The sequence below is a fragment of the Apiospora kogelbergensis genome (assembly GCF_038363985.1).
Source record: "Apiospora kogelbergensis strain CBS 113332 chromosome Unknown utg000001l_segment0_segment0, whole genome shotgun sequence".
Classification (NCBI taxonomy): Eukaryota; Fungi; Ascomycota; class Sordariomycetes; order Amphisphaeriales; family Apiosporaceae; genus Apiospora; species Apiospora kogelbergensis.
In genome coordinates, this window is record NW_027117418.1 from 7,716,369 (window position 1) to 7,744,094 (window position 27,726).

The 27,726-nt window shown below is 52.8% G+C and overlaps 12 protein-coding genes across 12 annotated transcripts; 8 read left to right on the forward strand and 4 right to left on the reverse strand.

The window, feature by feature from the left end:
* Window positions 1–319: 319 nt before the first annotated feature.
* Window positions 320–853, forward strand: PG998_002485 (MAPEG family-domain-containing protein; the record flags this gene model as incomplete). The annotated part of the gene is made up of 1 exon (XM_066869303.1): window positions 320–853. The coding sequence occupies one exon, from the start codon at window positions 320–322 to the stop codon at window positions 851–853; it is 534 nt and encodes a 177-aa protein (XP_066737718.1).
* Window positions 854–1,543: 690 nt separating this feature from the next.
* Window positions 1,544–2,564, forward strand: PG998_002486 (SWR1-complex protein 5; the record flags this gene model as incomplete). The annotated part of the gene is made up of 2 exons (XM_066869304.1): window positions 1,544–1,898; window positions 1,951–2,564. The coding sequence occupies 2 exons, from the start codon at window positions 1,544–1,546 to the stop codon at window positions 2,562–2,564; spliced, it is 969 nt and encodes a 322-aa protein (XP_066737719.1).
* A 1,571-nt stretch (window positions 2,565–4,135) lies between these two features.
* PG998_002487 (uncharacterized protein) lies at window positions 4,136–5,086 on the forward strand (the record flags this gene model as incomplete). The annotated part of the gene is made up of 1 exon (XM_066869305.1): window positions 4,136–5,086. One exon carries the CDS (start codon window positions 4,136–4,138, stop codon window positions 5,084–5,086), a length of 951 nt encoding a protein of 316 aa, XP_066737720.1.
* Window positions 5,087–5,584: 498 nt separating this feature from the next.
* Window positions 5,585–6,615, forward strand: PG998_002488 (uncharacterized protein; the record flags this gene model as incomplete). Its single annotated transcript, XM_066869306.1, has 2 exons — window positions 5,585–6,388; window positions 6,493–6,615. 2 exons carry the CDS (start codon window positions 5,585–5,587, stop codon window positions 6,613–6,615), a joined length of 927 nt encoding a protein of 308 aa, XP_066737721.1.
* Window positions 6,616–7,289: 674 nt separating this feature from the next.
* PG998_002489 (uncharacterized protein) lies at window positions 7,290–9,219 on the reverse strand (the record flags this gene model as incomplete). The annotated part of the gene is made up of 4 exons (XM_066869307.1): window positions 7,290–7,614; window positions 7,673–7,802; window positions 7,861–8,166; window positions 8,241–9,219. The coding sequence occupies 4 exons, from the start codon at window positions 9,217–9,219 to the stop codon at window positions 7,290–7,292; spliced, it is 1,740 nt and encodes a 579-aa protein (XP_066737722.1).
* A 706-nt stretch (window positions 9,220–9,925) lies between these two features.
* PG998_002490 (ATP-dependent RNA helicase MRH4) lies at window positions 9,926–11,773 on the reverse strand (the record flags this gene model as incomplete). The annotated part of the gene is made up of 1 exon (XM_066869308.1): window positions 9,926–11,773. The coding sequence occupies one exon, from the start codon at window positions 11,771–11,773 to the stop codon at window positions 9,926–9,928; it is 1,848 nt and encodes a 615-aa protein (XP_066737723.1).
* A 1,756-nt stretch (window positions 11,774–13,529) lies between these two features.
* Window positions 13,530–14,741, reverse strand: PG998_002491 (uncharacterized protein; the record flags this gene model as incomplete). The annotated part of the gene is made up of 2 exons (XM_066869309.1): window positions 13,530–14,431; window positions 14,489–14,741. 2 exons carry the CDS (start codon window positions 14,739–14,741, stop codon window positions 13,530–13,532), a joined length of 1,155 nt encoding a protein of 384 aa, XP_066737724.1.
* Window positions 14,742–17,633: 2,892 nt separating this feature from the next.
* On the reverse strand, window positions 17,634–19,742 carry PG998_002492 (uncharacterized protein; the record flags this gene model as incomplete). Its single annotated transcript, XM_066869310.1, has 2 exons — window positions 17,634–18,608; window positions 18,753–19,742. 2 exons carry the CDS (start codon window positions 19,740–19,742, stop codon window positions 17,634–17,636), a joined length of 1,965 nt encoding a protein of 654 aa, XP_066737725.1.
* Window positions 19,743–20,365: 623 nt separating this feature from the next.
* On the forward strand, window positions 20,366–24,122 carry PG998_002493 (uncharacterized protein; the record flags this gene model as incomplete). The annotated part of the gene is made up of 4 exons (XM_066869311.1): window positions 20,366–21,291; window positions 21,414–21,977; window positions 22,094–23,928; window positions 24,061–24,122. The coding sequence occupies 4 exons, from the start codon at window positions 20,366–20,368 to the stop codon at window positions 24,120–24,122; spliced, it is 3,387 nt and encodes a 1,128-aa protein (XP_066737726.1).
* Window positions 24,123–24,853: 731 nt separating this feature from the next.
* PG998_002494 (uncharacterized protein) lies at window positions 24,854–25,396 on the forward strand (the record flags this gene model as incomplete). Its single annotated transcript, XM_066869312.1, has 2 exons — window positions 24,854–25,031; window positions 25,170–25,396. 2 exons carry the CDS (start codon window positions 24,854–24,856, stop codon window positions 25,394–25,396), a joined length of 405 nt encoding a protein of 134 aa, XP_066737727.1.
* A 165-nt stretch (window positions 25,397–25,561) lies between these two features.
* On the forward strand, window positions 25,562–25,845 carry PG998_002495 (uncharacterized protein; the record flags this gene model as incomplete). The annotated part of the gene is made up of 2 exons (XM_066869313.1): window positions 25,562–25,722; window positions 25,791–25,845. 2 exons carry the CDS (start codon window positions 25,562–25,564, stop codon window positions 25,843–25,845), a joined length of 216 nt encoding a protein of 71 aa, XP_066737728.1.
* Window positions 25,846–26,230: 385 nt separating this feature from the next.
* Window positions 26,231–27,543, forward strand: PG998_002496 (uncharacterized protein; the record flags this gene model as incomplete). Its single annotated transcript, XM_066869314.1, has 2 exons — window positions 26,231–27,296; window positions 27,347–27,543. The coding sequence occupies 2 exons, from the start codon at window positions 26,231–26,233 to the stop codon at window positions 27,541–27,543; spliced, it is 1,263 nt and encodes a 420-aa protein (XP_066737729.1).
* Between the last annotated feature and the right edge of the window lie 183 nt (window positions 27,544–27,726).

Below are 27,726 nucleotides of genomic sequence, written 5' to 3' on the forward strand. Positions count from 1 at the left end.
TCAGGCGTCGTAACCCAATTGCCAAATTGGCAGGCAGAGCAAGAGAATTACATAGAAGTCCTCTCCAATAGCTTGTGTGGATTCATCAAAGCTAGTTGCATCATCGCGGCTCTCGACCGTATGATGGGATGGATTCATGCCCAAGGCGGGAACAATATTGTGCCGATGGCAGAGGACCACAATTGGAAGCATGGACACCTCAAGACTCACCGCGTGTTCTGTACAGTAGTCTACCACCATAAACAAAGCAACCCTTGACAGACACAGTGTACGGCTCCAACTTGTACCCATACCTACTCCAAAAAATCTTCATCACATCATGTCTTTCAAATTCGGCCTGAACAACCCGGTGCTGGTGCCGCTCCTGCCAATCACCGGCAGCTTCGCTGTTCCTTTCACGGCCTACTTCACCTTCCTGAGCGCCCGCGTCGTCCGCCACCGCCTCGAGGGCAAGCAGCCGCTGGGCGACGGTTCGCACCGCGGCTCCAAGAGCAGCTCCTCCTCCTCCTCCTCTTCGTCGGGCAGGAGCTCCACCTCCAGGGGCTCCCGGGGCGAGCAGCTGTCCGACAGCAAGCTCTTCGTCGCGTCCCGGGCCCACCAGAACTTCGCTGAGAACGTCCCGCTGGCCTTTGCCCTCGCCGCCGTCGTCGAGCTCAACGGCGGCAACCGCAAGATCCTCACCGGTGCCCTCGGCGCCCTCTTCGCCTTCCGCGTCCTCCACGCCGAGCTCGGCATGTACCGCGAGGAGGCCCTCGGCGTCGGCCGCCCCGTCGGCTACTACGGCACCCTGGCCTCCATGCTGGGTCTCGCCGGCTACGCCGCCTTCCTCGTCAAGGGCTTCTGGGGATTCTAAGAAGAAAAAGACACGAGAGCAGGCTTGCGCTTGAGACACTATTGGAAAGCCTCGACGAATTTTACGAAGGGAAGAAAAAAACGAGTTTCAGCAATAGCCAGCCCCAGAGCGACCGAAGTTGCTTGGGTGCATTCCTGAGAGCTATGTCAATTGGAAAGCTAGAAGGGCACTCAGCACCATGGTCCTCTTGTACTGTAATGTGTGTCACCCACTGTACATGTCCAACACGTTGCAGCTTCAAGCCTCAGCACTGGCAGATCGGAATATTGCAATGGGGAATGACGAAAAGACTATAGACGATAAATGAAAATATTTTGCTTTTTTAAGAGACGTCCCTCCTAGTACCTGCTACCATTGAACCTGTTGAATTACATGTGTATTTCAAACTTACGCACCTATTTACCTCACTGCTGCTTTGACAGGCACGCGGTAAGCAGGAATGTATTTGAGGCTATTGGGCTGCCATTGGGTTTGCTGGGTGACTGGGCGACCGCAGCTCGGAGCTTGACTGCCTGCCGATTGAGGTGTTTAATTGCTTATCAGTGCTGCCCCCGCCGATCCGCTAAGCTGACAGGCTACTGTGAACTAATCCCTGCAAAGACCCGTTTGCCGTCTTCAATGACCCAAACGCCAGCGAAAGTTCGCCAATCAATCTCATAGACAAATCGCCAATCAACAAATTGCGAAGCCATGTCTACAGAGCCACTTTTAGACGAGGAGTATGCCTCCGAAGATGACTCCGACTTCTCCCCCGATGCTGTGGCGGCAGAAGAGAACGAAGCAGACGAAGCCTCAGAGTCCGAAGATGACGGCGCGGAACGCGCCGCGACAGCCAAGCGGAAGCGCGACGCGGCTGGCCCCGACGACGAAGGAGGCGACTATGAAAACTCTGGCGACGAACTCATCATATCGAAGGGCAAAAAACGACAAAAGAAGCACAAAGCCAGAGATGGGGCTACAAACGACGACGAAAGGGGGCGAGGGCGGCCTCATCAAGACCCGAAGCATGCGGGCGACCGAGAAGGCAGAGCGCAAATCCCACACTGTAACGGGTCCCGTTACCGTGGATGTGAATGATCTATGGGCGCAAATGGTAGCTGGTCCAGTTGTGCCATCCAAGTCTACCACCGAGGCTGCCTCCAAGGACAGACTGGCAGGAGAGGGCGCAAACGAGACCCCTGAGCCGACCGAGGCTTCGAAGGGCCTTCTGGACAAGGAAGCCACCGAAGTCGAGGCTCCAGCGATGATAAAAATCAAGCGTACCTATAATTTTGCTGGTAAGGTTCATACTGAGGAGAAAACTGTACCGCGGAACTCGGCAGAGGCCAAGGTATATCTCGATTCATTAGGGCCTGGCGCAGACGATGCTCTCAACATGGACGATGACGAGCCATCGAAACGGCAACCACGAAAAGCGTTCCGATCCATATTCGAGCCAGTCATTGAGGGCTTGACGGCGCGAGGTGACTTGAATCTCGGCGTGGCCGCCCGTTTGCAATTGCGCGAGCAAGCAAAGGCCAAGAAGCTCAACGTGGTTGAGAAGAGTCGCATGGACTGGGCAGGTTTTGTCGACAAGGCCGGTATCAAAGACGAGCTCCAGCTGGCCGGAAAGTCGAAGCAGTCCTATACATCGAGGCAAGACTTCTTGGCCAGGGTCGATGCCAAGAGAGACGAGGACGCGCGGAAGGCGCGCATGGCCCAACGCGTGTGAGACCATCGGTAATGACTGGATACTGCCACTTCCATCTATTACCGAGGCTTTGGGTAGGTGCTGGGCATAGATGCGTGGCTACCAATCTGGAGGTGCCACAGCGCTGAGCACATAAAAGAAGGCCTTTCTATATGGCCTCCTCCGGCCTTTCTACCTTGCAGATTTGCCTCCGGACTTCGCAGCCTTGGAGACTGAACTCACGCTCGCCAACATTGTCGTAAACCGCCATATCTTAGACTGCATGTTTAACGTACCAAACAGGAAATTGCAGCTATGTCTGAAGGCAGAGGGTGACCCGTTGGTTCATGACCTATACTTATCAAAACAAAGTATGACCTATCCAGTTAGCCTAATTCTCCCTGCTGTAATGCATAGGGGAAGGTTATATGCTCGATTCGTCAGGCCAAATATCTCTAGACTCACGAGTCCATGCAGAGTCTGGTGATGTGGTGGTGGTATGGCATTTGCATTGGCAAGCGCGACCTGAGCCTACGAGGAGGATCTTGCAATGATGCAGATATGGATTATGGAGGAAACCCAGCGAATCAAGGGTCTTTGGTGGCCCATCTGACAGATCTGTTCCTTCCAGGCAGGCCCCTTGATCTTTGACGCAACTTCCCCTGCACCGAACTTCAACTGGTAAGATTACATGATCTTCAACGACACCCAGCAATCCTCCTATACCCAACAAAAAACAACCAGTCTTTATCCTTGTTTTGAATTTGCTTCCCACGTTCATTAGGTAGATATACACAATGCATTACCAAGAGTTTGAGTGCGGCTTTGGTTTATGCGAAAAAGGTTCCTCTCGCCATCGAGGCCAGTCAATAGGTTCACAAGGTTCTTTGCAGCAGGCACCAGACGACGAGCAGAACCACCCAAAGAGCACAAAGAACGACTTTCGCCCATCGGTTGAGCCGACATCACACATCGATCCCAACATTTTGCCGTTGACGCTCTCTAATCGCCAATCAGCTTGACCATACCCATCAAGCATCCTGGCGGGAAAGATTAGGACAGCTGCCCGACGCGAGAGGTGCGTCATGGCAATATATACAATCTCACCTCGAGGCAACCTTCGACCTGCGGCTCCCACCAAATCCAAGGATCGCTTGGGTTACAGCCCAAGCAGCCATGGGCCTGAAAGGGATGCGATTGGCGTTCAGGAAGATGATTTGTCCTTCGTACCCCGATGATTCGGTCATCCTTGGCAGAATGGACTGCGGCTTGGCCTTGAACTATAATGACGCCAAGTCGTCCAATTTTATTACGGGTCTCGCCTGTACATCAGCATGGGAGGAGCCGCAAGAAGAGCTTGCTGAGCATTTCCGAGATATCATCCATCAACTATACATACAGGTACAGGTCCAGAATGATTTGTAGCAGCCATTGTTCTGGCCGGCGGCTATTGTCCGCCACACAACGATCCAGAGGCTGTTAGGCTTAGTCGACGCCAATGCGAAGCTCCTGAAAAAAAAAGAGGAGGGGGCCCGATTTCATCTCTACCGATGCTGCAATTCATATCAGAGATACTGTGGCGCTGCTGCTACATCGTGGAGGGCTATCGAGCAATGGCACCCGATCAAAAGCTCGGGCTCAACTTGCTCAGCGCACCAGTACGAGAGCTGGTTATACTTGCGAGCATAGGGCGCTGCTATTGGCCTTGGCTGGGCCCTAACATCGCATTGGACATTTTCATATTCGATAGCGGTATAATGAAGGAGTGTGCTGGTAATGGAGATAAGAAAACCAGCTACCTGGGGCGCATGTACGGCCTGGGACTCCTCAATTTGATGTTTCTGCAGAAGAACCCCAATTTGAGCGAACGAAGGGAACAGCTTGAGACACTAGAGCGATGCCACACCTTGAGGTCTTGGCTCGGCGAGGAGGCCTCGGCTGACTTGACAGAACAGCTGGAGCTCTGCTACTTCTCCATAGTTGATACGAGGGAACCAAACCCCAATATATGGTGTCCGGGGTTGGAGACGCATCGGATGCGAGTCAGGGCCCGTAAGCGCGAATTCAAGATCCTCAAGATCATGGTCGACCGGATCTGGGAGGAAACAAGCGAAGGAGATGGCCGCCGCCGGATTCCCATCAAGCTGCGGCGAAGGTACAACGGCACTGGGCGGCTGATACGTAAGGGCAGGTGGCATTTGCTTTTGGCCTGGGAGCGGCGTGCCCTCCTTGGCGAAAGAACAGAACATCACCAGGAGCATAAGGAATACCGGGAATTGATTCGAGAGTATCGGCCGCCACACTACGGAGTCGCCGGCCCAACCCATTATAGGGGGCCTGTCACTGTGATCTCACCTTTCGCCCACAGCGGTGATGGTCTGTCGCCGGTGGATCGGCTGGCGGAATTAAGCAATTACTTCCAGGATAATATTTATCATGCGCCAAAGGGTCTGGACAATTTCATCGAGATCCACGATTTCTCGATGCTTGAGAAGCCTCCAGCCAGCGTCCCCTCCTGGCGAGAGTCCTTTCGCCTAGCCCGGTTCGGGACATGGAACAATTGACAAAACCAAGTCAACAACACAAGCGGTTCAGGAAACATCTTAGGGTGAATGGTGGGAAGGGGGAAGGGACTAAGGAAAGCATTAGTCGAGATATTTTCCTTATTAACTACCAAGGTAGTTTTAAACAATAAGCGATTCCCAAAAAGAGCCAAACAACTACACCGTCTGAAGTGATAACTTGAAGTGCGTTTGTGTGAAAGCCCTCCAGATGGTAGATGGCATGCCGAAACCGGGAAAGGTCCGGCCGGGAAAACCGGGGCAAGCTACCCCTCCACCCTCCACCCTTAGAGCTCCAGTCTCCAACTTCATCCCACCTTCAACTTCTTTGAGCACTTCAGACGGCCACAAACAACAACATTGCCCCCGTCCCACTGCCATTCAACTGCCGAACCACCTGCTAGTTCCTCCGAGAGACATACCCGAACTCAACGCCCGCAACAGACACACACCCCGGCGCGCGCAACAGCCGCAAGCAAGAACAAACGCCCGCCCGTCACAATGTCCGCCGCCCCAGCGTCCACGACCATCCCCGCCACCGGCATGGGCCCGCCGGGCCACGTCACGTCGGCGCAGGAGCCGTACCCGAGCCCGGAGCACCTGGAGGCCGCGACGACGGGCCACACGCAGGGCCACTTCACCGTGACGACGCGCAAGCTGCCCATCTCCAAGTCCGGGCCCATCGCCCAGATGGAGCAGACGCTGGGGATCCCCGTGCCCGAGATGATCTTCGGCGACAACGTCGTCGCCGTCGTCCACAACCCCACCGGCTGGCGCGTCGAGTTCAACGCCTACGACGCGCTGGACGCCGTCGACAAGACGGACAAGAACATGCTGCAGGTCGCCTACGCCAAGTCGTGGAGCGCCAGCCGCGAGCAGACGAGCGCCGGCATCAAGGAGGTCGTCAAGCCCTACGACTGGTCATACAGCACCACCTACCGCGGCAGCAGCACGACGGATAATGCCGAATCCGCGCCGGCGCTGGCGCCCGTGGGCCCTGACCCCGCCGACCCGCGCAAGCCCGCCAAGCAGATCCCGCTCGAGCTGCTGAAGCGCCGGGACCCGATCCTCTTCTTCGACGACGTGGTGCTCTACGAGTCGGAGCTCGACGACAATGGCATCAGCATGCTGAGCGTCAAGACGCGCGTCCACGAGCACCGCATGCTCCTGCTCTGCCGCCTCTTCATGCGCCTCGACCACGTCGTCGCCCGCGTCCGCGACACGCGCGTCTACGTCGACTTCGACGAGGACGAGGTCATCCGCGAGTACACGGTCAAGGAGGGCAGCTACGCCGATTTGAAGCAGGTGAGTGATAATGACAGGTCTACACTACCGCTAAAGGCTTGCGCTACACAATGGATAGCGTAACGCTTCGTATGGCGTTGTTCCGAATGCTGATGATATGTTAGGCCTTCCTCATGTCCGGCCTGACACCCGACGGCGTCACGGTAGCCCTTCGCGACGGGAACAAGGTCGCCGAGCTGCTGCCCATCATCGACCAAACCATTGAAAGTGTTTCCCTGAAGTCATGAGAGCAGGAGTTGAAGTTGCTAAGACAACAAAACGAGAACTCGAGTTCTGCGTGCCAGTGATACAAGCATTATGTCTGCCGCCTTCCCAGAGAGCTAGACCGCCTCATATCCCGGTGGTCATTATATTTTCTTTCTGACATCAAGGGCAGCAGCGCCCACTCCGTAGTACGTGACTTGCAAAGGACTGCGGACATGGATCTGCATAGCAAGGGAAGCACTTCGTGTCACCACTTACAACAGACGGGCGCGGCGCACGAGTGTCATGTGAGGTATCATGGGTTCGAGGGTCAAAAGGTTTCAAGCTCAGGGGGCGCTCAGATGTCAAGTCGCCTTTTTTGTAGCATTGAATTTGGCAGCAGAAGAGACGCCAGGCTAAACCAACCATAGAAAGGTATGTATGTTTAAACTCCTCAACTCCGCCGTCCGCTTCTTATATCATCCGTGCAATCCCCCCGCGTTATGCATTCGTGTTAACCAGAGAACAGAAGATGAACTAGCTACGCAGACCTGGGGCATGCATCATACATGATAAACGTCACCAGAAAACAAGAAACAGATATCATCAAAACTTCCCAACTACCCCCATGGACCCTGACCAAATATGCCGCTGTACTTTTTCGTTTGTGACCCATCTTCGTGCCCCCGACGAAGGATAGATGGGCTAAATTCATAGATCACCGACCACCGTGCGGAGAGCTACTCTGCGTCATCGTCTCGTAAGCCAACTCCCACTTGTCCACCTCGGCAAACTTGCGGGACGCGTTCTTAAGCTCGACACCCACACGCCCCACCAGCTCGTCGCTATTTTCCGTGGTGTCCTCGTCGCGGAACGGGTCTGCGTTCTCGTTTCCGTTCTCGTTGTCGTTCACCTCCTGATCTTCTCCCTCGTTCTCCTTGTCCGAGTTTCTTCCGTAGGTCCGCCTCCTCGTCTGTCTCTTGCTGGTGGGCGCCACTGCCTGCTTGCCTTTGCGCTGAGTTGCCGTCGCCGCCGCCGCGCCCCTTGGCATTTTTATTGCCGGCTCGAGACAGCGGCTGTGCGGGCCGTCGCCGAGTAGACCGGCCTTCCAGGTGATACAGCTCGTCGTCGTCGTTGCCCAGTCCCGTGGCATCGACCGCCTCTTCCTCCGACTCGTCGACGGCAAAGGGGTCTGCTCTGGTGGCCCGATGGCGGCGACGGGGTAGCAGCCCTGTGAGGTCGGCGGTTGTGAGCTTGGCCTCCTTCTTTGCTGCTGTGCGCGTTTTGACAGCGGGCTTCGGCGGGGGGAGATGGCTCGTCATAGTTGGGGGAATAAGTGAGAGACGGTGGAGATGACATGTCGGACAGGTTGTCGCCGCCGATATCGCGGACAGGTGTCCTCCGCTGAACGGAAGGGGCTCTTCTCGTGCGGCCCTTGGCCAGTGACTTCAACGGCGGCCATATTTCAGCTTCTTCCTCGGAGGAGCTACTTAGGGGCGGCGCAACCTCTTCTTCTTCCCTCGAGGGGGTTGATGGTCTGATGTCCAGGGGTGGCAGACTCGGAGGCTGCGATAGACTCTCAGACTCAGAATCTTCTGCAGCCAGGGGTTGTCTGCAAAGGGTGATGATCGAGGCCGGTGCTCATGCAGCTCGGTGGATTTGCGCTTACGCGGATTCACACTCGGTGAGACGCACGAAGGAGATTCCTGAGCTTGTGCGACTGCTGCAGACCGCCTTGAGGAGCGTCTCGGAGGTGTTGTCGATTCTGCTTCTGGGGCGAACCCTTCTGCTGTGAGTTGCTCTTCCACCTCGACATCTAGCTCGACGTCCAGCTCAAGCTCCAATTCGTCCTCCAGCTCATCCTCATCATCCGTCTTCTCGCCACTATCACTCTCAGGCTCTGGCCTCTGCGGACGTTCCTTCTGGGCCGTGCCCAGAATACTGGGCTCCCTTGCGCGTCTCTTGAAGTTCGTGATGTCGAAAGTCGAGGCGAAAGCGGGCGTGTTGGGGCCGGCACGGCTGCTGGGCCGGATGGGCCCGTCGTTTCGACTCAGGAAACTGTTGCCGCGCGGGCGCCGCTTGAAGTGACTAGCCGTCAGCGTCGACGTATCCAGCGATCGCTGCGCGCTAGCAGGACCTATCGTGTTGATCGTCGTGTTCAGGTCGTCGAACATGCTATCGTCCAAGTCCAGGCCTGAGAAGTCGGCCGTACGCCGTCCACCGCCCACCGCACGGGCAGGCGTCGTATCGGCGCGCCGGCCCATCTCGATTTCGGCCGAGTCTTCTGAGTCGCCCTCGACTTCGGTGGTGTTTGTAGTCCCCGTGGCGGTGGACGTGATGTTTTCCAAGCGCTGCATTGCCGAGTCGCGGTTTTTCCTTTGGCTGTTGAGGGCGGCAGCTTGGCGCGGATTGCTGGCCGATGCAGTAGTAACATGGCTCTTCGTCGCGGCGGCTGTGCTACGCGTCGAGCGCCTTCCTTGCCGTTGCTCGCGGTCGCTCACGTCGTAGATGTCGGTGCTCTGGCTGGAGTCCCGCTGCACGGCAGGGACAGACAGCGGTGCAGGATTTGGCTCTTCCTGGGCGATTGGTGCTGTGGCGGCGGCGCTGCGCGTCGACGCACCCCGAGTTCGTTTCGGACGCGGCGCCATGGTGATTGTATTTGTTTGTATGTGTGCGCAAGAAGCGGTCGTCGTCTCTAGATCCTTCGGTCCAAGAAAAATAAATCCGAAAATTATCGACACAAGTACACTGCGATGGCGCAGGGCTACTCATGCAACGGTAGTAGTAGTAGCAGCAGGAGTATTATTGTTGCTGCTTCTGAGTATGGGTGGGCTGTCGGGTCAAAAGGTGGGAGAAACACGACAAGGAAGTGCAAAGTCGCGTCACGCGTGCCAGGGACGAAGTTTACTGCCCAAGCTCCAAGCTGTTGGGGAATTGACGCTACGGCACAAGCACCATTGACTACATTAGGCCTAATTAGCATTTCTGCCTAGCAGCCAGCAGCCTAGCAGCCTATTAGTACTGAGTACTGGCCTGTAGCAGCTCTAATCCCCCCACTTGGGCGCTATGATGCCAATCGATGATACCTTCATGTTAGATGAAGTCACCACCATGTCAAGGCCACAAACTTAACGAAACGCCAAAGTCACACGTGATGGATGCTGCTTCGTGTACTCCTTGACGAGCGAAACATCGTGTGGTTTGCCTAGTATCTATGCTGGGGGTGGTATCTTGATCTCATATACATTAACGTACAATTGCATCTCATCGTATCGTACTCGTACATAAAATACACTTCGTACAGGAGAGGCGATATACAATGTATCTAACTCCTCAAAGTCTAGCTTTCTTTCTCTAAATCAGCGCCTGTCCCATGTACATGCTCTCTCGGACTTCGGCGACAATGTCACGTCTATCGTCCTTTCCAACAAGCACAACACCTCTTCCACGTCGGCCCATGCGACCCGCACGTCCCAGTCGGTGGATGAAATCAATCGTGGTGTGAGGCACGTCGTACAGGATGACGTGTCTGACCGCCAGCGTATCGATACCTCGCGACGCCAAGTCCGTGGCCACCATGACCTTGGTGTTGGGCAGAGATCGTCTCCCCGACACGGCTGGTGTCTGCAGCTTCGCGTTCGTCTTGAGCGGGTCCTTCGTGGTGAAAGAATCCAACATCTCGGACTGGCGGTGCTCCGAAGTGTCGCGGTGCAGAGCGACTGCATCGATACCCTTGGAGACCAGGAAGTCGGCGACTTCCTGTGTCTTCTCACGCTCGTTCACAAAGACCATGATGCGCTTGACGTCTATCTCCCCGGCGACAGAGCCCTCGTGTTGCGCAGCATCCTTGCCGATGGACCAGATAGCGTCGGCACAGGCGAGGTTCTTGTTGTTCCTGTAGGGGTCCTTGGTCACGTCCACAACACCGAGCTGCACACGACGGGGAATGGCATGCAGGTTAGGTGTCGTAATGCGGACTATGTCGGGGAACTGGGTTGCCATGTAGTTATCCAATCGCTTAGGGATCGTAGCAGAGCACAGAATCAACTGCTTCATAGACGGAAGAGCACGGTCCAGAATAGCCGTAGTCACCGGCGAAAAGCTTCGGTCAAGGAGGGAGTCCGCCTCATCAATGACCAGGTGAGATACTCGAGACAGGATGTTAGGGTCCGAATCAGCCATGGATGACAACAAATGCGGCGTTGAAACGATCAAGTCGATACCTCCGGGAGCGTACATGTTTCTCTGAATGATCCTAGCCGCGACGTTGGCCGAGAAAAGATCCGTCTTGAACTTGACCGAGTGCGACAGCTTCTTCGCCACCGCACCGACCTGGTCGACCAACTCGGCCGAGGGCACCAGCACAATAACCCTGGGACGCGCAGCCGTTGGGTGAGGATCAAAGTCTCGTGGCCCTGTGTAGTCCGGCTCCTGCATGGCTGCCCTTTGCTTGTCAAAGTACGCACGGTACTTCTGAATCGCCGGGTCGGCAAGCTCGGCCTCCTTGAGCGCATTCACGACGGGGACGAGGTATGCCAGAGTCTTGCCGGATCCAGTTTCCGCCGCCAGAAGAAACTCCTCCCGGCCGCCGGTCTTATTCCTCCTCTTGGATCGTCCAATACTCTGGCCTATCAGAGCAGGGATAGCCAGCCGTTGCACTGGCGTGGGCTTGATGTCTACCATGCCCTTGAGGACCTCGTCGTGGATGGCCGTCTTCACAGACGGGAGAAGGTCTAGTTGGTCGAAGGACTCGACCCCGCTGATGTCCTCCTTCATGCGCATCCTGTGGCCGTAGGAAATCGAGGACAGCGAGCTCTGCATCTTCATGGCTTTTGTCCTGCGGTCCGGCTTCTTGCCGTCGCCGCCGTGCGCTGATCTGCTGGCCGACGACGGCAGTGCGCCTTCCCTGCTGCCGCGGAAGCTGGTCTGGTTCATGGCGGCCCATGGCCCGTCGACCTTGCGCCGGGGTTTTTCGGCGTCGCGTCCGCGTCCGTACCGCGAGGAGGGAGATCTCGAGGGGTCGTTGGAAAGAACCATGCGGGAGGGGCTCGAAGATCGCCTATTGTTTCGTCCGCCGCCGCCGCCGCTCACGGCTCCGTAGTATCGCGGCGCAAGCCATGGCCGGCCCAGGGCTTGCGCGGGCCTCGTGACCGATGTGAACATGCAGAGCGGGCATATTCGCGCCGAGGCAATAGACTGCATATTGACTGGAAAATGAATGAATGGAAGTTGTTGCAAACCCAAAATTCCTTCCCGTCCACCACCTGGTGGCCCGCATTATTGCTAAGAAAAAAAGTTGGGGAGCTTTCCGCTTGAATATGACGTTACGGGGGCGCTTGTGGGTCTGTGCAGGGATTGCGATGCCTCTCTTTTTTCATGTACATGCATATCTGGTGTATACAACCGCCGCGTATGTGCATTTGATCTTCAGTGGCACTGCTTGGGCACATTCAAGTTTCTGTTTTTCGGGCTTCCTTGTTGTCATATAATCTGGTCTTGGGCTACAACGCATGAGACTTGACCAAGCAGTCCGTCACCAGGTGTTTCGAATGCAGCCGGCAACAAATCCAACAGTGTGACTTCAAGCCCGTACTCCGTGATGCCTTTCCCCATCAACACATCCCTCACAGCCTCGAAGATTTCCGTCAATGGCTGAAGATCACACGAGGAGGCGCCGTGCTTGCTACGCGGCCCATTGTCGAATGCAACGCCAATGACTAACGTGGGTATCTCCGTCTTCGCCGCCACTACGCTGCCGCCGAACCTCCGCATGCGGCGGCGCCAGACCAATCTCGCGACCGCTTTGCAGCCTATAACCATCGAGACACTATTGATTGGTTGAGACTGATGTTGTGGGAAGAAGACGGGCCTCAGCCTCTTTATATGAACTAGGCCATTGACGGACTGTAACATGCTGTCGTGGGAGCCTGGTTCCAGGGGCTTGATATTTGGCCAATACACTCGGCAGCTCGAACTGTACACCTTCCGGCGCAAAATGATTAGAGTAAGTTTTACATGGTCTTCTTGGTGTTTGTCTTGGCGATGTCGCCGTTTGAAGAGATCACTTAAGTCAGGTGGTTTGAATGGCATTTTGGAAATAGATTGAAATCCAGATACTTCGGTAGGCAACAGATGAAACTTGAATCTCGTGAAGAAGAGCCCTTATTCACTGACTTCCACGTATTGAAAACAGCCTCACTCTTATATGTATAGTTAATTTGGTCAAATTTCAGAAAAGAAACTAGTAAAAGCCAAATGATTGACCGGCGTTGATCATCTGCAGTGTCCAAGGAACCACGAAAACACGATGCATTAGATCAGTCTGCATAGTGAGACATCTGCCAGAACGTGTTAGAACATAATGTGGACACCTATAGCATCTTCCACTAGTCACTCCAACGACTGGATTGTCTTCGTCAAAGAAATACATTGAGTGTGATCCATCCTCAGTAAGTCGTATGCTTTTGTACTAATACAGTGTAGGTGACTATGTGTAGACATGCAGCATTTCGCCACAGTTGTGACGAGGACCATCCTTTCCACTCTTCCCGCAACACCCCAAATACCCCAATAGAAAGAGAAAGAAAAGGAGAGAGAGAGAGGTGTGTGTATGGGAATTATATCGACTTCTTCAGTCGATGCCACCATGAACCAGTCAGCATCTTGATGCGCTCATTCGACAGCGTCCCTACAAGTAACCCAGCCGTGCCAACAGCCAGCACACTGAGAGGTTAATGTTAATCACTAGGCGATCTCGTTTCTTGTCTGAAAAAAAGGGCAATTAGGGCGGGATATTTGCAAATGTGTCTGTACGGGTTGGTGTTTCGCTGGTTCGCCTTACGTCTGTCCTTTCTTGCCTCGCAAGAATCGGTTCCAGAATTGGATAAAGAAACCGCCCACCCACTCCACAAAGACAACTTGGAGGAACGTTTGCAACCTGGAGATATGATCTTACGCATCAGTCACGGTCCCGCGCATCATGTGAGAAACTCTGCACGTACCAGTTGCCATTTTTATTGGCTTGGCTCATAGAGTGTACACTAGAATGCGTCTTAGACCGACTGTTGTTGGTGGCGGCGGGGGGTGTAGCCTTATTCCGGTGTCGTAAAGTATTCGAGTCGTTCTCCTTGCAATTCTGTGCCATCGAAATCCCCTCATCTTCGCTCGAGGCAGAATCGCGTGATTCCAGTGGGGTCACGACTGGCCCCTTGAACGTCTGAGTGGTTCCAGTGCCCGGCGACACTGAGTTGTTGCCATGACCTCTGTTCTGAAGCGCGGATGCTCCGGTGCCACTTTCAGCAAGTCTGCCCTGGATAGTGTCGCTTGGCTCTTCTTCAATAGTCTCCTCTATTGACTGGAGCGAAGCCAGCGAGCGTGAAGAGCGCGGGAGATCCATCGCGTTGTCACTCGGCGGTTCCAGCTTAGAGCCCCGTCGTTGACTCTTAGGCGACGTAGACGGGTCTGGCGTCATGGGGGATATCTGCGGCGATAGCGCATGGCCGTGAGAGGCCAACTCTTCTGCGATCGAGGCACCATCCTCTGAGACACTGCCCTCTATCTTCCTCAAAGCGGCGATGATGGAATGACGGTTCTCAGACGGGAAATGCTCAAAACGGGGGTCATTGCAGTCAATTTCGTCGTCTTTCCGCGAATTGCGCGAACCGCCAAAGACTTCCTCATCAGTAGTCGGCAAATCAATGGGCCATTCCTCAATGTCGTCAGGCTTGTAACTCTCATGTGAAAGCATGGGCGGATCTGCGTCATCATCGGCCAAATCATCTAGATCGTCGTCAATGTTCCCACCAGCAACCGAAGCAGGGGCCGTCATGACGTTGTTCAGGTTTCCAAGAGCATCGGTTGCTGCGGCAGCTGTTAACATCCTCCAGCATTTCGGGGCTCGAGTGCTTTATAGCTTACCTGTGCCTGCAGTCTCATCTACCACCCACCACTCACCGGGCCCGAGCCTGAACTTATACTCAACCTTGGAACCTTCCGGGACAGTTGTTTCCAAGTGAAATATGTGGTTCCCATCGTCATCCACCTTGCACGGCATCTCTTGAGGCTTCCATGGAGGGTCGCTGAAGGTACCCGATACGAAGACGGGCGGGTTGGTTCCGGGCTTGCGGTACGTGATGGTAACTGGGACTTTCTTGGAAGCCATGGCGGACATCTTGATCAAGTTGCGATTACTACGCACGCATGACAGATGGAATGGGTGTCTCGACAAGGTTTTGGCCCTGTCAACTTGAAGTAGGCTTCAACGTCGAGCGGTCGGCCGAGTTGGAGAAGATGGCAATAAAGTGACGGTCGTACCTTGGCAGTTGGCCAAAGATTTCACGTGAACCTTCTTCCAAAGCCCACAAGCACAAGTGGGTATATAATACAGAGGTGTTGTTGAAGAGGAAGACCTTCAGCGGACGAGGCGAGCTCCTCGGGAGTGATGGTCCTTCGTCCGGAATCTGAAGATGCGACTAACAATAGGCTTCGGGTAGCTTGCTGCCTTCCAGGGCAAATGACGATATGGAATGGAAGAAGCCGAAGAAAGCATATGTGGATTTCAGCAAAGTGTATTCAATATGTGCAGGTTCACTCTTTCCGCCCAGAGGTATTGACAATCCTGCGTCTACTGGCTGATAGATGCTCGGGGACAGTGTGCAGAAGATAGAAGTTATGGGAAGGAACAGATTGGGACGACAGTAGGAGCTTCCCCCAGTCTTACCAGTATATGTAGCCATGTAAAAGTGTGAAACTAAGAGAGACAAATCGAGATTGAGTGAATAAAATCCAGAGCTGGCATCTAGGAACGGGGCAGGGGCCATGGTTAGATATGTGGGCAGTGGGATATGTCACGGCTGCAGCAGTTCCCCAACTAGCTTACGTGAAGATGCCCAATAGATAACGCCACTATGAAACGACGGCGGGGCCCGAGGATGACGGCATGGTGCCATTCCAGGCGAGTGTGATTCCGAGTATTTGAGCCTCTTCAGCTCGACACCCAGCCCAGGGAATTCGAATTCGAAAAATCCGTCGTCGGGGGAGAAACTGCCTATCTTGACGATCTTCGGCAGATTGACGAGTCCATGGCAGAATCCATGTGCCCATGGGATCCATGGGATGTCTGCCCTGTTCAGGCCGTCAGCCAGAGTCGATCATCCCCACAGGCCTATGAAGTTCCGGGCCACCGGCGGTTGTTGAATTGCAGAAGAAGTGGTCCAGACTTGCCAGACTTCCAGACAACAACACCAGAATCCACCCACCACCCCGCCACCCCGCGTCCTGAGCCTGCCTCCTTCTGGCCTCCCTCCAACCCTGCCCACCCGTACCCGCCTTTTCTCGACGGTGTATCCTGTCCAAGACGCACCTTACTGCACCTGGGCATGCTCTAGCCAAAGTTAGATGCGAAGCCAGTGGGAACGCCCCTCCTGCATTCGTTCAATCACAGCTACCAGCCGTTGGCGGGAGGCTCAGCAACCATTTGTTGAACCAGGAGGTGTGAGATGCCTCAGTTCTGTCGTGTTTCTTTGCGCAACTGTCGACGCCGGGAAGCCAGCATGGTATTGCTTGATTATCTTGATTGCCCGGGCTTGTAGTTACACTGCATCGGTTTATCGGATCTTTGCAGGGCGCATTGTCAACTCCAACGCTCCCCGCACGATGCTTGCTCTACCCCACAGTTAGCCTTAGGTAGGTACCCGGCGCACAAAACGGCCCAAACACGTTGGGAAGCGTGTAAGCCAACCCTAGACGTGTTCGGAGTCGACTCGTCCTGCCTCTTTCTGTCTATTACAGGGTCGAATCAGATGCTGTTACAGACTGCACGTTCCTGAACGATTGATAATCGACAATGACCAGTGTAATCTCCCCGACTACCATCTGATGGTTCGCTGCCCCCGTCGACATACCTCTGTCAGCTGGTTAGCACCATGCCACAAGCTACGCCCGCCACTCGAGTTCTCCTTTTCAAACTGATATAACAACTGTCTTCTTATTTAAATAATAATTTCTAATTTTTTTTAAGTCTTAATACATATACTAATAATATTTATCTATTATACTGACAATATTTATCTATTATATCCTTTAAAAGAGGTAAGCATCATTGTATGTTAATTACTTATTACACGCTCTTCTAGAAGGTAAGCCCTGTATTACAGCCTGCTTATTGTGTTGTACAACCTGATGGCCTTTCTCGTTCTATGAGGTCGCATGACCAAGTCTGGGCGCACCACTCTTCTCTTGACTTTTGTAAAAGCTGTAAGTCTCTAGAACATTTGAAATCGCAACACTTTAATTGCACATGATGTCGGGCGAACAGAGGTAGGTCCTCTCATCCCGACTCTATCTCAAATTGGCCGGCTTAGGCATTGTTCTAACAACCATACAGAAAGTCACTTGAAGAAACCAAAGACAGGCAAGACCAAATTGGCGGAGACAAGCCCAGCGATAATTGGGGCGACCGGCCGAAATACAAACCTTCAGGGACGGTAAATTAGGGCATCCCTTTCCTCCTTATATACAGCCCACGAAGTGGCACTGGGAGAAGTAGTCATCGCAGCACTTGGGCTATAACTACCCAACTATTGAATGGACAGGGACTTTCTTGCTTTCGCTCTCTTTTATTTATTCCCTTCGCCTCCTTCAAGCCTTCCTAAGATTTTCTATTAACGCTAACATGTAGAACCTATGGGTTGCTAGAGCCGGTTTTTCGTGAACGATGAGGTTTACCTGCGAGTCGGTTCATCCTTGAAGGGGCCGTACATCGTCTCCAGCGTTGTCCGCGCCCAAGTCTACCTGCTAAGCGATACCAATGGCAATAGCATGAATGGGGGCGCACAGGTTGCTGAGAGCTCACTGGTACGCGCACAGCGAGGCTAAGGGCTGCGGGTATTTCTGTGGTCGGATGGTAATGAAGTGCCGGTATTTGATCGATATCGAGTCACATCGCTGTTGGTCTGCTACAAATCACGCATTGCGCGTGGCGATAGTTGAGAACGTTGGAAACGTGAATGGCTATAGACTGAAAGGCCACTATACTCTATACGTACAATCGTGATAAACCTACTTAATCAGCGTGATTCAGTGTATCGATCTCTTTCTCCATCGACCACCACGTCACTGGTGGCTCATTGAAAAGCCGGCGCACTTTTGCATGCCGAAAGCCAGAGTTCTCATCTCCCACCAAATCTTCCAGCTCATAGTGGCGCAGGTTTGTGTGTTCCGTTGTGATGAAGATCTTAAAGACGTCACGCATCCTGAATGAAGGGTCGTTACAGCGCTGGGCCAGTAATGACTTCGGAACCTTGATATCGAGTATGATCGTAGGCAGCAGTTCACCCGGAGAAACCTCAATCCCATGTCCTTCCTGATCCGGTACAACTTGAAAGATGCCGTGAAGGGGGGTTAGGTTGAATATCGTGATAAAGAGTGACTTGTTGAACTTATTGTGAAACTTGATCTCCCATGATGACTCGCTCTCATCATCCTCGGGCTCGACCCTCTGGACATCCAAATCGAACGGGGCTGATTTTCTGTGTCGCTGTAAATGTAATAAACCCATGAATAGGTTCATGTGCTGGAGGGTGTACACTAAGCGTTCAGCTATAGTATCTGGGGAGGCCGTGGCGGGATGGATCATTGGTAAATGCTCGAACGGCCGGCCATCTGATCTCCGGATCTCGAGTTTTCCATCGATGACACGAACAATGAAGTCAGTTTGATAGCTCTCCATTGGTTGGCTTTGCTCAGTTGCAAAAGCGATCTTGACGCTGACAGGAGTGATGCCAGCAATGTATTGCATGTTTCTCCGGAGCTCTGAAGCCGTATCGATGGAGGCCTTGGTATTATCAGGGTGAATTCGAGCACGAATTTCTTTAGCACTCTTGACGAGAACCGCCTGCCACCCACTCTTAACAGATCCAGAGATATCTGAAAAGAAAGGGGCCCCCTGGAATGTAGGCATTTCCGCCACGGATTCATAGCTTCGTACCTCGGTGACCGTAACGTTGACGGTATCCAACGGGCTCGAATCTATGGGGTTCTAGAACAAGGAATGTTAGCAATGTTAATTCTCAAGGTTTGGAATATAAACAAAAGTGAGAGTCGGATTCGCTACCTTGCTTGGATGAAATAGGCAATAAACGTCTTGTAGGTGTACTTGAGAGGTTTCGCCCCTGTCTATGACCACACGGTCGTTTTCAACGCTTTTGACATGAGCCCAGATCTGAGTATTGCACTCGTAGGCCTCAAATACCACGCGGTTACGTGGTCCCAGTAGAATCGGCTGTTGTTGAGTGTCTTTTCCCAGGTCTGTCTTCAAGGTTGTCTCCAAACGCGCCTGGAACTCCGCGTAAGTCGTAAACGGCTTCTTATAGCCGAGATTTTTGAAACAGGATACCAGTATTGGAGTTAATGCTCCATGGCACAGGCCAGAGTCGCTAATACGGCCTTCTCTAGCCTTCTCATTCGGCTGGCAAGCTGCGATGACATTGTACCCTCTGTCCCTGTAAATCCAACCTTTGTCCCAATCCGCATGTCGCAAATTTTCCGACGATGGGTCAAACTCGCTGTACCCCCAGCTCCGGGAAGTAGACGGAGGCTCTTCCACTCGCTCATGGACCGGAGGTTTGCACCTGACTGCCCACTCCTTCCCCCACCGAGTTGCACCACCAGAGAAGCAGCAGTCAAGACTGACGAAGACGACAAGGCTCCTCGGACTTGATGCCATTTCGTCAAGTATCAGCCCCAGCTCATGATCGGTCATTTCGTTATCCGTGAAGCATAGTCTCTCATCCAAGGCCATACTCCCCTTTTCCTCGGGCAGCGTTGTGGGCTCGCGGTTGCCGTGCCCGGAAAAGTGAATGTAGACATGATCTCCGGGACGAGCCTTGTTCGATACAATTTCTAGTGATTTGCGAAAACCCCAGTATGTTGCGGCTTTGCTAGGCGGATCCGTTTCCGTTGCAGCTGAGGATAGCCTGTTCCGGGCAAGGTGTAATAGGATTTGGTGCTGGGGGACCCTCAAATCGGAACTGAAGAAGTTGAACATGAGCACAGCATCATTGCAGCAACCATGTAAGTTCCATCGAGGGTCGTCCTCGTGGTATTGGTCAACGCCAACAACAATTGCCCATCGAGTCGGAACTTCGCCAGGGACTTCACATGCAAACGCCATTCTTAGAACCAATTGGTGAAATCGCTTGTGAAGTTGATTTCTATATACGAGTAAAGAAACAAAATAAATTAGCTGTGTACATCCAGTGTTATTTGTAGTATCTCCATCTCTGATATCATCTTCGACCCCTCAAACTTATCTAGTAGGAACTCCTAGTTTGGCAACGCCACTATGGTTACATTTCTGCCTGGATACCGGACCAACTCAGCAGGTCATCTACGGGAGTATCAAGCGGTGTGTGACACAGATCCTATTTTGCCGAATATTAGGGGGTCATGAGGCGCATGTGATTCGCGGTAAGGCGGCCTGAATCTGACCAACGCCACCCTGCAGGTTTGCCTTAAGATTGCCTTGCCTGGGCAGTTTGTTTGAGGTCATGAGAACCGGTGCGGGCTCTCCCAACGAGGACCAATGCAGCCGTTATTTTTATGACGTACTGTCAGGGTGGTTCGCAATCATGAGCGAGTGCCAGCCCGCTGCTATGCGTAAAACTTTACAAACCCTGGTATCACTGAACGGTCGAACTCTTCGTTTCAGCATATGCCACTCACGATCAAAACGGGAATTGTTTGCCAGTCCTTGATATTTCCCCAATAATCGATAAAGTCTAGACATACACCGACATGGCGTCCGAGAACAACTTTTTGCCCATGGATAGATATGTTTCCGAATCAAAGGAATTGGATGAGAAATACAAATCGTCCCGGACAAGAGACATCTGTGTGTCTGGTTTACATTCGTCAGAACTCGCATTGAGTTTGACAGGGGTTGATGACAAGACACGATGGGACAGACTCGCAGACGTCGCGGCTTGGAGATATCGGTTGTTCGAGCATTCGAACGATCCTATAGACCTGGATGAAGCTATCGTGGCAGCCGAGGAGTCATTGCATGCCGGTCCCGAAGTTCAGGCACACCAGCCTTTTAGATGGTTCCGGCTAGCCGAGTATCTATACAAGAGGAGCAAACTGAACCACAAAATCGAGGATATCAACAGAAGCACCGCGCTCTACGAAACTTCCGAGGCTTGGTGTCAGGAACAAGAACCTTCCACTCACGCAATGGTGCTTCGAATCCTGGGCAGGAACAATAATTGGCGGTATGACCTCACATCTTCGATGGAGTATCTTGAATACATGGTCGAGGCTTACTCGAAAGCCTTGGAGCTCTACCCAGATGACCCGTATAAGAGCATGACATGTGGGAATCTTGCAACCGCTTTGCGCAGAAGGGGCAATTTCACGAGCAGCATTGGCGACCTTGATGCGGCAATCTCCCTAATGGAGATAGAGACACCCACAGGCCAAGATAGCATCTGTGACCTCGCAGACCTTGCAGCGACATACGCCCAACGGTTTTTGCTCACTAAGAATCGGGAAGACATTGATGCTGCCATCGAGCGAGGTCTGGAGGCACTGAATAGCAGTGAATCTTCTAGTACTCTAGCGAAACTCCACGCACAGTACTGTCTTTCATGCTCCCTTGGGAACAGATTCGAGGAGTATGGGAACCCAGATGACAACGAAGAAGCTCTCCGACTTTCCGAGGAGTCAATTCAGCCCACGGATGATGATACTGACCGGGCATCACGGCTAATTAACCATTCAATACGACTCGTGCATAATTTTGATCTCTGGGGAAACTCGAAGACCTTGATCGCGCTATCCAAAGCCTCGAGGTAGCTCTGCGGCTCGAATCTGGCTTGAATGAGACCGGGCGATTCGCCGGCCCAGCGGCTCAACAGGTTCTTGCTACACTCGCGTTGCTACATTCCCGCAAATTCAACGCTAAGGGGGATATTGAAGATCTCAACAGCTCGCTCGACTATTCGGGGAAGATCAACCAACACCCACAATGGGACTTTGGAGTGAGCGCACGATTGTCAACAGAACTTTTGGGCCGGTATGGTCGAGTTACTGCCGTTGAAGACATCAATAAGGCTATTGGCGAGATTACATTGATGCTTGAGTCCATGTCGCCGGATGACGCGCGTTGGAATCTTCATTGTAACCTTCTCTCTGAATTTCACTATCGTCGGAGCCTTCGTACTGAATCTTTGGAAGATATGGACAAGTCAATCCATATCATGCACCAAGTTCTGGGTGAACTTCCAGATAACCATAGACGGCGAAGCCTAGGGTTGGCTATGATGGCTGATAAGCTCCGGATGCGAGGCGTCATGTTGCAAGAACTATATGGACCCCAGCATATTTTGGATATAGATAAGGCTATCGAGTATGCCCTGGAAGCCCGCTCTCGCAGTCACGAAGGTACTCTATATCACGCAAACACTACCACTGTCTTGGGAAGTGTTTGCTAAATCGGTTTGACTACTCTACGGAACCGCAAAGGAAAGACATTGACGACGCTATCAACTACCTGGAATACTCCAGTGAATTCAACAAAGAGGCGGACTTTAACATAGGTACTTCCCCGGCTGGCTCAGACGCAGTTACCCTCCACCTTGCCCGTGCCTATCTCTCGCGATCAGATGTCGTAGAGAACGAGATAGAGAAGACCCGGGACATGGATCATTCCATGCGCGTCTTTGAGGAATGCTTTTGCGACGAGGATCTTAAGCCTATAGACAGGCATCTGGCGGGCATGTTTCTTGCGACACTTCATTCCATGGCTGGCCGCAGCCACGCTGCAGTCGATGTTTGGAAAAAGGCATTCACCATTGTACCGGCTTTAAGTCCAAGGACGTCGTCTCGACAGGACCAATTCAACATATTGCAGAACATACAGGGTATGTCCAGACTGGCAAGCTCTGATGCTTTGGCTGCTGGCGTACCTGCCTCCGAGGCTTTGGAGCTACTGGAACTGGGTCGTGGAGTGATTGCTGGCTTTTCCCTCGAGGCGCGAGCTGATCTCTCCATACTGGATCCAGATATGGCTTCTAATTTTGAGAAAGCGAGATCAAGATTTGAGGCCCAGCAGCAGCACCGTGCCCAAGGCATCCCTATCTCTGGATCGGTCCCAGAATTAGTGCAATGGGCCTCAGGCTCTCGGGATTTCAAGGCAGCAGAGCAGGAACTGCAAGACATAATCAAAACCATCCAGGCCAATCCCAAGACGAGGAGTTTCCTGGGCCCCCCTTCATACGAGGAGGTTCTAGAAGCCCTCAGGGACGACATAATTGTCGTTGTCAATGCATGCGAGCAGAGTGTCGCTTTTCTGATCACCAACCAGAGTCGCCATGGCAAAACGCTCAACTTATCCAAACTTGACTTAACCGAGCTCGAAGACTGGGTAGTCCGTTCAAAAGCATACAGACCGAAAATCGATATCTCAATGCTCAAGTGGCTGTGGGACACCATTGCTTCACCAGTCTTGGACGAGTTGGGTATCGGCGAGCCAGTTCCCAACAAGCCGCTCAAGAGGATCATATGGATCATGACCGGCCCGTTGAGCCACTTCCCCATCCATGCCGCCGGAAATTATGATGGGTCGTCTCATACAGTCATGGATCGCGTCGTCTCTTCGTACAGCTCCTCATTAAAACTCTTTGTGGTTGGCCGGAAGCTGCAGGATACAGATTTGGGAATTACTGGTGGGAAGGCGCTCCTTGTCGGCATGAGCAAGACTCCCGGCCTACGTTCACTCCCATTCGTCACTGCTGAGGTCCAGATGCTGTCCAAGATATGCTCTTCTATGCAGCTTGATCCGGTATGCATGACCTGCCCACGGCATGAAGACGTAGTGGCCCAGCTTTCGGACTGCGTCGTCTTCCATTTTGCTGGGCATGGCCAGTCCGACCCTCTGCAGCCGGAGAATAGCAGGCTGTTCCTGGAGGATACGCAACTTACTGTTTCTGATCTATTGGATCTGAAATCCCGAGGTTCCGCTCCGTTTCTTGGGGTTCTTTCCGCTTGCTTAACCGGAGCAATTGATGCTGATGATCTCATTGACGAGGGCATCCATCTTGTCAGTGCATTGCAGTTGACCGGGTTCAGGCACGTGGTGGGTACCCTGTGGCAGGTGGACGATAAGATGTGCGGAGATGTCACGGAGAAGCTCTACAAAGAACTGGCAGAGCATGGAATTCGAGACAGTGCTGTCTACATGGGGCTGCACAATGCAATGCTAGCAACAAGAAAGGACTGGATAAAGACAACCTTGAACAGGGGCCCCCCGGCGGCTTCTCAGTTCCCGAGGCAAAGCGTCGAGGAGACTGAGGGTGGAAGTACTGGCGAAACTGAAGAGCTAACCCTCAGAATAAGAGACCTCGCGGCCAAGCGGTTGCGGACAACTGAAAATGGCAAGCGGCTGCGGGCAATCGAGAATGGCAAGCGGCACGCAACTTTACGGACCACAGCACCGAAACCCGGGAAACTCGTCAATGCTGACTGGATTCCTTTCATCCACTATGGGAGCTGATGTGGTATGTTCCTACTGGTTTATATGAGTTTCGTTGTTATCAGTATACCAGGCGCCTCGCATCCCGGGGCACGCCATAACCCTGTTTGGTATACCGTGCAGATATTTTTGTTTTCGTCCAAATTGACTCGAGGGAGACTATCTAATGATTGGGATCAAGTTTAGTATGCCAGTAAATAGAAAGGGAGATTTTAAAGGCAATGAGGGCATGCGAGTTTGGGGCGGACTAGAATCTGGAGTTGGCTGCGACCGAGAGCGAATTGCACCGAGGAGAGATTCCCATTGGATTGAAGCAGCTGCTGCGTGACCATCGAGCTTTTCCAAGCGATCGTTGAGGTGGATACTTCCTTGCTGAATCATTTTACCTAGTATAGAAGAGCAAGCCGTCACCCGCAGCGAGGCTGAGCACGCCCGCATACGGCTGGGCACACGCTCATGCTCCCTTGTATGAAGACACCCTTTTACTTCTTGATTGCACTCTTCAACGGACTCGTGGCAAAAAGGACTGTCCATGACAACAGTATGGAAGGCCCTTCAAATCTGACAACTGTGGGAGGTCTACCCTCTTCTCAGGGGAAAGGTTAGTGTTCTTCTCGAATCATAAACTCAGTGAAATTCCTCGAGCAATGGGCTGATAGCACTTTGAAGTCGAGGACTTTCCTTCGGGATACCCACGATTCGCGTCCTTGACTGGCTCTCACCCGTCCTTCTATGTGTTCCGTCGCTTCTCGATGACGCGAGCCCGCATGCTCTTGTACAAGCAAGACATCATCTCGCAGCTAGAGGCCAGACTCGAGCGTGTCGACCGCGACGAGACGAAACCACTGTTCCTTGGAAGCCGACGGCGGGATGCCAACTTGGACAGACAGGCCGTGATGAACCAGTTAGATATCGCGATGAAGGAATACGGTATGTTGCTGCTTATTTAGTCCGTTATATATCCATGCCAGCTATTGGTTGGTCATATGGCCACTCCTCAGAAATTACCAAAATCCAAGCTTTGGATGGGCCGAATTATCTGAGTACTTTGTGCAGACGAACTTCTAGTTCGCACCCAACAGGCTCTGAACACCAAATCCGCACCGAAACGGAGCGTCCGAAACTTGCAAGACTGGATCAACAACTTTGGATGTATCTCGAGAGAAGAGGTCAGTTATCTTGATAGAGACGACTTGATGGAAGTAGCACCATCCGATGCGGATGGCTTCCTGGAGTCTTTGGCGACCATGGTGGAAGACGGCGCGGTCTGGGCGTGTGACATGATCAAGGGGTGAGTATTCAACGCGTGCATGAGTATGCAATATGCGGCTGTTCTACACGTTCGCTGATGGAAGTGTTTTCTTCATTAGGATTTTCGTACGTCCAAGTCTCGGGATCCGAACTTGTACATATTTCCTGATCGCGCCATTAAGACACTGAGCCGAACAATCATGGCCATAATGGCCGTGATAGTTCTTCTGGCCCCTGTTCTGCTCTTGACTTTTGTCGAGTCACACCGTGCACGGCTCGCCGTGGTGGTGTTGGCCGACGCTGTATTTGTAGCGGTCCTGTCTCTGCTGGCGAGACAACGGGCAGGGGAGGTATTTGTGGCCGGCGCTACGTACGTGGATTGCCTTCTCGCCTTGTCCCCTTGGCCTTTGGCCATACTAACATCATGTGGAACAATAGCTATGCTGCCGTGCTGGTGGTTTACGTGTCGGGTTCGGATAACAGTTGCTCTTGACCATAGGCTTGGTTTAATGCGCCCCACGTGCTGTACCGTAGCTTATGTAGCGGCGGGATTGGGGGACAGGCCAGGGGTGTTGAAAGAACGGCCGCGACATTGAACTATAGAATCCGAATCTGAAGTTCTCTCTTGAAATCCTCTGCCCCCCCTGAAGATTGAGCTGCTGCTCAATTCTACATTTATTCAGTATTCAGTATCGAAGCAGTGAGTGGAAGGCGGTTGTTTTTAAGCTATAGTGAGTGGAGCAACGATTGGCTCGTGCGTGGCAGTAAAGCTAATTGTCACTTAGCCTAAGCTCAAATCAATTTATTTACAATTGCGTCAACAACTTGCAAGGGCTCATACATACGTCCAGCAGCCAGTCGCAAACGCAAACGCCGACATGTCAGTGCCGCCTCAGACTATTCGCGTGAAGCGCAAGGCTACCTCGGAAGACGAGCCGGTCTCGTTTTTGCGTGTGCAGGAGACCAAGCGACACAGGAGCGAAAACTACGTCTACCAACGCCAACGCCAACAGGAGCCTGTGTTTGCCGACATCCCAAAACCCATCATCCATAGCAGCAGCTCCAAGTCAACAAACCAGCAGGAGGACGCAGCATTCCAGCAAGCTGGCCAGTCAACCAACTGCAAGCGCAAGAATGGACAAGACGAGGTCCTGCCCAACGATGCCCCCTCCGGCTCCGAGCCTCGACGCTTTCATATGTCAAGGAAAGACATGATGTTGGCTGCGTCGCAATATCCTACTTCGCGCAACAATGGGCTTCCGAAGAAGCGCTCCGCGCCCGCCCTCTTTGTCGAGCGCCGGATCAAGCGGATGCCGTCCAAGAGCATCGCCAAGATCGCCGAGAATATTAGCAATACAGATGCCGCCGCAGCTCAACCAACAGATCCAGTCCCCGGCCAAGGCTCTGTGGATGTTGAGATGGGCGATGAGGTCGAGCCCCGAAAATACAAGAAGCCCAGTGTGAGAAAGCTTGCGGAGAAGACCGAGCTGCCGGCACCAATGCCTGAGCGGGGGAATGTCGAGTTCGACAAGTTCACTGCAGCCATGAACGATTGGACAATGCAACAAATCGGCTTCAATCTCCAGAAAGTCGAGCTAGAGAAGAAAGCCGAGAAAGAGAAGGCTGCTGCTGCGAAACGGTCTCAGCAGCTCAAATATAGACCCAAGGTGCCTGCGAAGCGCTATACGGAACGTCACCCAGAGACGAAGGGGGCTGATGAGGACATGCCGGATGTCAAGGCCGACATCGTCAGCGATACAGATGATGATGACTATATTATCGAGACATATATTCGAGTTCCAGTTAGCGCCCTGGAGAAACAGACTCTGGCCCCCGGAAGCATTGGTCTTCTGGTATTTGACGATGAACCTGACTCCGAGCTGTTTTACGGGGAGGGCTCCGATAGCGAGAATGAGTGGGCAGAAGACGATGAAGATGAGAATGGTAAGTTGAAAGCACCCTATCGCTGAAGCAATTACTGACTCCTATTATAGCGGAAAACTACTACACCGCAGATTATCCTGATGACGAGGTTGCTTCCGATGATGAGTTTGACCGGAACCCGTACTCCTTTAGAAACGGTAACGCATCCGACATGGAGGAATACGATGTTGACGATGAAGAGGAGGAGGAAAAGGATGGCTTTAAGGCTTTCAGGGGCCCAGACGGCCTGGTATCGAAGCATTTGTAGCAGCAGAATTACAAACAAGTGCTAATCCGCACTTAGCCAGAGGTTGCTACTTAATAAATAATCATTAATAACAATTCACAGATTGATATTGGCTGCTCTGGCTGGTGTTTATTGACCCCGAGTCGGTATCTCATCTTCTTTGAACAAAGCACTGTTTTCCTACTGTCCTATCTATATAAATCT